Here is a 10,696-nt window from a genome sequence, read left to right on the forward strand (position 1 = left end):
AAAATCTGCCTCCCCCAACCCCGTAAACAACTCCGGCCAAGAACTGAATCAAGAGAGAACTTCCCAGAAACCTATTTCCTGCTTTTGATAGCAATTTTTATTCCAAAGAAAGAGGAAGATATTCTTCTTCTGAATCTGAAGGCTTTCAGCCACTTCTACCCAAAAGGCAACTTAAACAGGCTGTCCTTGTCTGTTGTAGAAAATGAGTTGTTTCCATGTAATAGCCCCATACTGATGAGACCCAGAGTAGACAGGAAAAGGAGTATAGTCACAGTAAGAGAAACCACTCTTCAACAGCCACATTATTGCAAATGTGGGACTAATTATGTTTATAATAATAAAATCTATTTCCATAAACACAAACAAATATCTGACAGGTCAGTTCTTAACTATTCCTTCCTAGTGTACTTCAGCCCCAGGAAAGCAGATGTTCAAATATAATGAAAGCTCAGCCTGGAGATTGATATGCAGGCGAAAGCAGAGTGCTTTAGGAAAGACAACCTAACAGAAAACCCTCCAGCACATGGCCATTTCCCTGTGTTTTTAATACTTATCCATCCCCCACTTCCAATATTCACCCAGCACATACAAAACAAAATTTCTTAAGTACCATAAACCACTGATTGGCCAGCAATTAGTATGACTTCCATTATAGTAAAATATTTATAAATAAATTATCAATACCCTGTTTACATGAAAACATAGATCATAAATAAATATTGTGACAATTATGTCCCTCAGTATTAAGAGAATATTACATTATATTTTCCTGCTATAATGGTGATGTATTTAGAAAATAGAAAAGTGTCCTCATTAACATTGTGAAGAAATCCTGAACTTCCAGCGGAGGCACTGGCGTGGGCATTGTAGGAACACATGAACATGACAATGTCAACCTGCGGTCCTAGTGATTAACCATGATCCATGAAAGACTTGGTGTGAGTATTTTGAGGATATGCTAATAGAAGCAAAGGACTGACTAATGCTTTTACTACTTAAGCACACGGCATTTCCATTTAAGAAACACACTTAATCATTTCAGTGGTGTAGACAGTGTGTTTTCTGCATTTAGAAGTGACTTCTTGAGGCATGTATGCTTCTTTAATCATCAGGAGGATTGATGTATTCTGTTATCACTGGCAAGGATTACCACCAGGGGCAGACTAGAGCATTCTCAGGATTAACTTGTCAAGCATCCTTTTTCTTAGAGCTGGGGAAAGGACTTGGTCAGGCCTCTCTTAAGAGAAGGTGGTGTGAAGTCAACATTGAAGATGTTGCTGCTTCTGCTACTTCTGGGGCCTGGTATGAGCCATGTTATACCTTGAAGCTTGTTGAGAGAGAGAGAGAGAGAGAGAGAGAGAGAGAGAGAGAGAGAGAGAGAGAGAGAGAGAGAGTCTGTGTGTCTGTGTACGTGTATGTGTTAAACTGAGTGAAATAGTGAAGATTCTCTGTGGACGATTTGTGCTGATCAGATAAGAAGACACATCTGGTACACTTAAGGTGTAATAAATGATACCATCTACAGAAAGTAGAGGACTGTGATTATGGAGCTTCTCAGAAGATGATTGCATAAGAACAATGAAGATTTTCCAGGAGTTTAAAGAAAAATGGAGTAAACCCAAATTTTCTGGGATTATCTTTGATTCAGGCTTAATCTGCTTCCAGGGTTCTGAAGTCTTTAACTTCTGTTTTGTCAGGCTATGGGCTTGGAGCTCTCGTCCACCAATCTCCCAGAAGGACCATCTGTAAGAGTAGAACTTCCCTGAGAATGGAGTGTCACACTGAGGGTGTTCAGGCCACTTCTGTAGCCTGGTATCGTCAATTGCCTCAAGAGACCTTTGACCTGATAGCACTTTCTACTGTGAACTCTGCAATCAAATATGAAAAAAATTTTACCAAAGAGAAGTTTTCCATCAGTCATCCAAATTTATCCTTTTCATCTATGACAATTTTAAATGCACATCCTGATGACGGAGGCTTATATTTCTGTGGTGCTAGGGACACAGCGCTGGGCAGGAACAAGACACTTCAGCAAGAACCTTTGCAACAGATTTCCTTCCTCAGCACACAGAAACTGTAATAGGTGTAAGGGAATAAAAACCACAGCTCCTCTGGTTAAGACATCTGGGTGTAAGTGAAAGAGGAAGTGAAAGAGAGCAAGAGAGAGGGAAGAAATGGGAGGAGCAGAGGAGGGGAGAGCCTTTGAAATGATGCCTTCCACATTCAGGAAGTGGAAAACATTCTGATAAGAAAATCAGATAATATAAGTCACAGCCAGGTCAGCAGACCAATCTGATCTAGGCCCTTCATCAAGAGGCTCTCATTCCCAAATTATTCTAGCTAGTAGTACATTGATGTATGACAAAACTTTTCCTGGGGAAATAGATAACACAAGTCTGCTCACTCCATCTAGAGAGTCCATGAGAGAATGAAGTACAGATACCACCAAGGTACAAACTGGTGAGCTAGTGAGTTTTAGTAGGTTATTTACAGGACGCTAGGTAAGGGGAGACTTACAGGAGCAGAAATTACTCAGACAGCTTCATACCAAAGCCCACCTGGGAAACCAGGAGCACACTGTACAGCCTGCAGGCAGCTAGACAGGTTGGAGAGTGTCCTTTCTGAGCGATTCCACTCTCGATCTTCTAGGCAGCCTGGCTACTTTCTGCTTCTTCCAGTCTGGTCCTCTCTGTAGCTTTTCTCTTTTGAGAGTCTTCTTTGTAACTCAGCTGTTTTCCATCAGAGAGAACTCTCAGCTTTTATTGCTTACTCTGGTAGGGAAGGTGACAGAGAATCTGGTCAGTTTCAAGAACCTCTGAAGCTATTTACAATCTTTAAGGAGCATCCTGCAGGATGGAATGCTGTTATACATATTCCTCGATCTTCCCCAAATTGAGACTTAACAAAATAGAATGGAGTGCCAGCTACTTTTGTCATCGCTGTAGCCAAAGCCTGACAGAGGTAACTTAAAAGATAAAAGTCTTATTTCCACTTATGATTGCAGAATATAATCTGTCCTGTCTGTGAAGAAACGCAGACAAGAGTTTACACACGATAGTAGGATTCCGGTCTCCTGTCAGGAGGGATGGTAAATGCTAATGTCCAGATAACTGTCTCATCTTTATATCCAGTTGAATGATGTCAGTTCACGTCGTGGTGCCATTTATGTTAGAGGTAGGTTACCTTTCCTTACCAAACCTTCCAGCAAACTGCCAGGACACTCCCAGGCATATGTATCCGCAATGGTTCTCAATCCAGAAATAATGAAAATTGTCCATTCTTCCTCGTCATCTCGATATCCAAACATGTCGCATTAAACCATAACATTCCACCCTTGAATCACAAAATCTCATGTTTATCTCACAATGTAAAACCAACTTAGTCCATCTTAGGAGTTCCCTAATTCTTACCTGCTCAAACACTGACCAAAAGCCAAAGATTATCACCTGCTTTCAGATGTTAGGCAACATGAACCAAGAGAAGCCTTTCTTTGCTTAAGATGCTTTGTCACGGTTTCTGTCACAATAATAGGAGAAGAGCAACTGATATGGATGAGAACTGTTCAGTGATACATTTGTACAGATTACATTTCAAAATAGCTGATTGGAATAGAGAACAATCCATAAATAATGTAAGGCCAAAGTGCACATGGTTTAGTACTACCAAGGGTGTGTCGTGTACTGGGGGAGGTGTACTGTGGGAAAACATTACAAGTTTTTCCCCCAACCAAGGCACAAAGATTGATCGCTTAGGTATATTTGTTAGTTTCTGACTTATTAAATATGTGCCAAACTACATTCTTGTCCCTTTTGTTGTTGCTTTGTTATCTATCACTAGTCATACTGATTTGTGTCTGGATTAATTTCTCTAAGAATTCAGTGTTCAAACCAATAATGTCTGATGGCTTTTCAATTCATGTGAGCAGGAAAATTCTGCAATGAAAATGGAGCCATGTGACATTTACACAGTGACTGTGTTGTGCTCCTGCTGCTTCAGTCATTTTTGTATCATGCATATTAAGTCTAAAACTAAGAACTCAGTTGCTTCTGCTTCTATTCTTCCAGTTGCTTCTGCCTAGAGAAAAGAGCTAGTGTAGTAATTCTCAATATTACACCACACACATCACCAGTGACATGGATCATTGGATAATGTGTTTGAAATTTGGTGAGAACATGGTAACAGGGCTATTGCCTGGAGTCATTTATTTCCCTTCCACACAATGAGCTGAAGGATATTTAAGTCTATCACTATAGAGAGCCACTATGTTCAATCCTGCCATCGACTCCAACAGGCTATTGGAGACACCGTTTGTGGGGGACTGCTTGTGGGAGATATGGTAATACCGTTGCATATAATACAATTTAATTGTGTGTTCTTGAATTTCCTGAAAGAGGCTCATAGAAACTATCGTAATAATGTGTTCCATTAACGAGTGAATGTGTTTTAAATTTTTATTGATTCTTTGTGAGTTTCACATCATGAAACCCAGTCTCATTTATCACCCTATTTGATCATATCCCCCCCTTTCCCTTGTGACCTCCCAGAAAAATAAACCACGCACAAACAAACAACAGCAATAACACATTAAAAACACTGCCACAATATGTCCCTCAGTGCATCCTTTTGGTTCACCATTCTTTGCTTCCAAATGTTCGTTGCAATGAATTGTTGCTCTGGACCAAGATCTCTAGCTTCTGTGACACCATCAATATTTTTTCCTCCCCAAGACTCCTTGGATCATCCTGTTGCTGCCCTGTGTCATGCAGATTCTACAGCCCTGGATCAGCAGGACTGATGCCTTCATGTATCTCAACTCTTTGCAGATAATATAGATTTTGGGGTGGGCCTACTCAGAGCCCTGGATCTGGGCATGAATAGCCGCTAAACTTATCAGAATGCAGGGTTTCTCTTATCTCCGCTATCAGGGCAAGCTCTGCAGCACTGCTCCAGGTAGGCCATGCAATGCCACCATCTTCAGAAGGCAGGGTCAACTCTCCTGCTCTCACACCCTCCTGGCTGGCTATCCTATGCCTTCACCATCAGGCTCAGATCCATTGTGCTGCCTAGGAGAGGTGTCTACTCTCACAAGTGCTACAGTGAGTGAGGGGGCAGGGCTAGCTCTCCCCTTCTCATGACCCTAGGGATAGTTCTTGCTACTGCTGCAGGTAGCAAGGGGGAAAGGAGGAGGGCGTCACCCTGTCTCCTCACCACCCCATGCCAGATGAGTGGTGCGGCAGCTCTCCCAGGCTCCCTTCCTCTGAGCCAGCTCTCATGTCCCCCTCCTACCAGGGCAGATCTATTGTATTGCCCAGACAGTTAGTTGCAGGGCTTTCTCTTCTGAGTGTTGTACTCAGTGAGGGTCACAGTCAATCAGAGCACCAACTTTCATAACCTCAGAACCAGTTCTCCTGACAGCAGCAAGTGGCTAGGGATGAGGAGACTCCCTTGCAACCGACATCACCTAAGAGTAGACAAGGGCAGGGACAGCTCTCACTCTCAGGGCTGTTAATCTGCACTCCCACCATCAGAGTTAGCTTTGCTGTGCTGTCCAGGCAAGGTGAAGAGCCGGCTTTTCAAGTGCTGTGCTGATGAGAAGCAGAGAGAGCTTTTCCAAACTCATGACCAGAGGTGGTGAAGAGCTACACTGGTGCCATTCTATGGTAGATGAGAAGTGGGGTTAGTTTTCCCACACTATTGACCTTAGGGCTGGCTCACCCATACCCTCATCCCAAGGCAGCTCAATTTTGCTGTCTGGGAGAGGCACAGGGCTCACTTATCCTGAGTGCTGCCAGTGGTGAGGAATAGGGTCTGTCCTCCAAATCACCTCATCCAATGAGAGGCGAGGCCAGCTAAGCACACACCCTGGACATCTGGGTTGGTGACCCCTTGTAGCTGCTCCAACCAGGGAGTCCCCATATTCTCTGGTGGTAAAATGACATCAATACTGACTCCTGGGCCTGCATAACCATGGACCCAGACATGGCTTACAGAGGCCCCTCAGGCAGGGACTTCATCATGGCCCCAGGTATAAGACTACTGTCCATTCACAACAAGCTGCTTCTTTCCAAGCACACATTTCCACTCCCATCTCTCTTCATAATGTTCAAGTTGATCAACTTATCTTTCTTTCCCATTTGGAGAACACATACTTGTATGTCGTCCTGGTTCCTGCTGCAGGTTGGGTATGAGGTTCATGGGCCTCCAGATGACATCCTCCATCTATGCTGTGTGGCAAGGCAGCAAGTGGGTATCTATAGTCTGCCTGTTCCATGCAATGGAGGGCAGTTCTACGGGTGGAATATCAGTCCTCAGGTCTCTGTCTGTTTTCCTTTTCCTGCGCTGCACCACCTGATTTTGATTTGATTTGATTTTAAGGAGTCCTAGGCATAAGACAGTTTTGGCCACCAAACCGGGCATTAAGCTAGGATGAACAAAAGACTGACATGTGCTTTGCCCGTGACTGATATAAGAACACCACTACTACCAAGCTTTCTTTTTGCCCACTGCCAGGGGCTAAGCAAGAGATCATACTTTAGTTCTATGTTCTGGGTTATGTTGTATTTAAAACAAAGTTAACTTTGGAGATATACTCTAGAGTACCCTCTAGAAAACACAAATATGTATACACACATACACAGAGAGAGAGAGAGAGAGAGAGAGAGAGAGAGAGAGAGACAGACAGACAGACAGACAGACAGACAGACAGAGACAGACAGAGAGACAGAGAGAGAGGAAACACTGGGCTATCTTGTAATAGAGATGGGGAATTTCAAGAGCTACTATGTGCTTCAGGACCTTCGTTTCTGTCCTGATTTGCTGTCCATTGTGACCAAAACCAACTTCGGGAAGAGATGGCTTATTTGGCAGACACAGAGTCCATCTTTGAAGGAAGTCAAGAAAAGAACTCATACAGGAGCCTAAAGGCAGAGACTAAAACAGAAACCAGGAAGAAATGACGCCTACTGGCTTGCTTCATTTGTTTTCTTAAACAATTCAGGACTACTTGCCCATGAATACCACCACCTTCCAATGTCTGTATTAAAATGTCCTACACATGTGTCCACCTCCACCTCTGCTGGAGGCAATTCCTCAGTTGAGGTTTCTTCTTAGGTAACTATAATTATGTCAAGTTCACAATAACTAACCAAAGCAATTCACTGGGATAGGAGTAACATAGCCTTATTCTGAGGCTCCATTCCTTCACAACACCTTGCTGATGCAGATGAGGTTAACTGGCATTGACATCCAGTGCCACACAGAATCACTCTCTGGCACTAGTTTATGGAACTGTCACTCAATTGCTATAGCACACTGAGCTCAGGTGCCATCATTTGATTAGCTACTCACAGTTTCTAACCACAGATACCACCCCAGCATTCTATTTTGTTTGACTAATATCAATTCCAAATATCCATGAGTAGTTCACATATTTATCAGTAATGTACACTGTAGTTAAAATTATCCTGTTTTTAACAAAATGGATGTAACTAAGTTCTTACAAGTGACCCTTAGATACCTGAAGTGATTTTATTGTACATGTTATTCATGTCCAAGTGAATTGCTCTGGTTATTTTTCTTTTAAGAAAAATCATAAGGAAATTGTGTAAATACTGTTACCGGATGGTTCACATTACTATGATCCAAATATATTAAGTGGGAGTGGGGATAGATAATGTAACCTAAAAGAACTTTAAGAAAGATGTAAGAGCTTTGAAAAACTGTTCAAGAAAGAAATTGTCATAATTAATGACTAGAAGGGGAATAGTAATGAAGCTGACTCGGATGGTGATAGTATTATTCAAAATACGAGAAAATGAGGGGTTTTAAAAATGTTTAGGACATGGGCCTAAAAACTTCGGAATTGATTAGGCCCAATATACAGGAGGGTCACAATATACAGGAGGTTTGGAAATGACTATTGCAGCCAGATGAATCAGGGGATCATGGAAAGAAGATCTGGATTTACGGAGCTCAGATCCTAGGGATGTGCTGAAACCATTCCAGTGTACTCATGAAGAACCAGAAAATAGTTAGTAGGAGAGGCATATATTTATGTTATTTAGTATAGTATAGGAAAAATGATTGTGCATAAGGTCTTTGTGTGCATACTGTCCCCTCACAAAGGGCCAATAAAATAACCAGACACAGATGAATTCGCCCTTCCGAACACTAGGGGGTGGTGTAGGATTTTCTGTAAACTATTTTGTGTGGCTTGGTTTACAGAGTTGACACAAAGCCTCACTTGGAAAGATTTGTCAGATTGCTTGGATGTTCCAGATGACATAGATAAAAAGAGTAAGTTGAGATATCTGAGAGATATCTGAGTTAGCTGAATAAAATATTAGATCTTGCAATCCTCAGAACTTTTACCAGGATGCAAAACTTGAAATTAATTGTTCTAGTGATATATGATCAATAATTGTTCAATAATTAAATAACCCATCAAGACCAACCAACCCTTTTACTAAACATTGTGCTGATTATGCAGTTAGTGGAACAAGGAGAAAGGTGACCATGAAAAAGGAGATAAAGTTTAGAGACGTAAAAAATAAAATAAAATAGCCAGAGAAACATTACACCACTAATAGCTAACCTCAATAGGTTTACTGGATACAACACAACCGTAAAGGATCTGTTTAATTTATACACACAAAATTCCTAGTGCACAATAACAAACAGTTCAAAGCGAAACATTTCATAAATATGTACAATTAGAGACAACTTAGAAATACACAGCAATTAAAAACAGAGGCAAGGAGGGGTATATGGGAAAGTAGGGATAAAAGAAAGTGTAAGGAAATGATATAACTATATCAAAATTTCAAAATAAGAAAGTATTTAAAATAGTAACAGTATTAAGTTCAAAACTGCTGGGAACAAATACACTAGAAGATAAGATAAGAAAAACTTTAATACAGGGAATTATGTAGACTTCAGAGGAACACATTTCAGAAGTCTGAAATAAGTGAAAATATACACTGTGGCCACAAATAAATGAGCCCAATAGTGAGACTGTCCACTCTTCACAACACCCCTTAAGTATTCAGAACAACACTAAGTGCAATCGCAAAAGGAACTTCTTTTTCGTAAACACTGGAAAAACCCAATATTTAAGTGGATACAGTCATATAGGTAATACTGAAAAACCATAATGTAAAGTAATTTGCCCTGTACTTTTAAAATTATTTTCAACAGGTAACATATGAAAATAATAGGCAAGTAACACAATAGGAATTTATAGGTGGATTTAATATATGATAGAAATGTCACTGCAGACAGTGTACTGGGTGTTATAATATAATATGAATTAATCTAGAATAAGTGGTTTGCCCCACAAAAAATGATGAATTTAAACCTTTCTTCGTGGGCATAAAACAAAATAAACCACAAATGGTTTAAGTGCTTAAATGTAAATTCAAAATGTTAAGTGCCTTGGTAGATAATCAGGAGGTTGAATTTGGAGAATCACTTGTAAATAATACAGCATGTGAATATTCGAAGAAGTAGATTCTAATGAATTAAAAATGTAACAAAAATTATTTCAAGGAGAGTATAAATACAAATGATAAATAAATAAAGAATAGCAAGATAGCCAAAAAGGATTAATACCAAGGAGATACAAAAATACCATGAGTAAAAGTAGCTAATCAGCCAAAAACTATTTAAGTTTAATGCAAAGTACCATTTCTAGGATATACAAGTACCCTATGATTGTAGAAGATATTTGATCTCTTTGTCAGACACAAATGTAAATTAAATTATATTTTACCATGAGTCACAATTTTAGTTTAACAGAAAAAATTAGAGAAATACTAAACATCAGTTTTAGTCATGGGTGGTGCTCGTTGAACACACTCATAAAGTACTGGTAGAATGATTTTTGTCATTTTGTCATGTCGTATAAAGTTAATTTGGCTGTGAGTTTATTTCCAAAGTCAGAGGAAATCTTGCCATATGTATAGTCCAAACACGTTTGCAAGACATGTAAAATATTGTTTGCATTAGTAAAAACCTACTTTGATATAAATATCAAGAATGGTTAATGACGTCCAGCAAATGAGTATAATGAAAGACTAAGTATGAATGGGAATGATTGTCTACAATTGTTCATATCAAAATGAATCTGAATAAAAATATCATATGGCATATGAGCAGTATGTGAGATTGCATGACATAATTGAATATTTAGATATAAATGTTAAACACTGTAATGAAAAGAAATAAATGACAAGATTATTTTCTGCACATAACAGTGTGGTGAAATCTAAGACCATTACAGACTCAAACTTCTCAGCTATAATCTATCTCTTCAGCTCGCTGCTTAAGTCAACACCATTTGTTTTATTAATGCTCTAACGACACTGCATATTTGTCTAAATGATTTTGCAAATTTCAATATTCGAATCTCTAAAGAAGCTGCTTTGTGTGGCAAAGGCTATAAAGCTTATCTAGGAATTATTCAGAATCATATTCTATAAGGAATATAGAAAGCAAATTAAGTGAAAAATAACATAAATAAATAATGCATGAATGAATTACGAAAAATTTTATTGAAAACAAGCAAGGTAGTAAATCACAGGAGAAGAAAAATAAAAGCAGGTCCGAAACTCACATCGACTAAGACTCAGCTTCAGCATCTCCTCCCACATCCTGTACAGTGTCTCTGCCTCTCGAATCTAACAACTGTGTACTCCAT

General features: G+C 39.7%; 1 gene segment (V, D, J or C); it reads left to right on the top strand.

The window, feature by feature from the left end:
- Window positions 1–1,173: 1,173 nt before the first annotated feature.
- LOC103692104 (T cell receptor beta variable 20-1-like) lies at window positions 1,174–2,109 on the top strand. The segment is given in 2 exon segments: window positions 1,174–1,302; window positions 1,698–2,109. Coding segments are annotated over 2 exon segments (414 nt in total).
- Window positions 2,110–10,696: the final 8,587 nt, after the last annotated feature.

The sequence above is a fragment of the Rattus norvegicus genome, chromosome 4 (genome assembly GCF_036323735.1).
Source record: "Rattus norvegicus strain BN/NHsdMcwi chromosome 4, GRCr8, whole genome shotgun sequence".
NCBI lineage: Eukaryota > Metazoa > Chordata > Mammalia > Rodentia > Muridae > Rattus > Rattus norvegicus.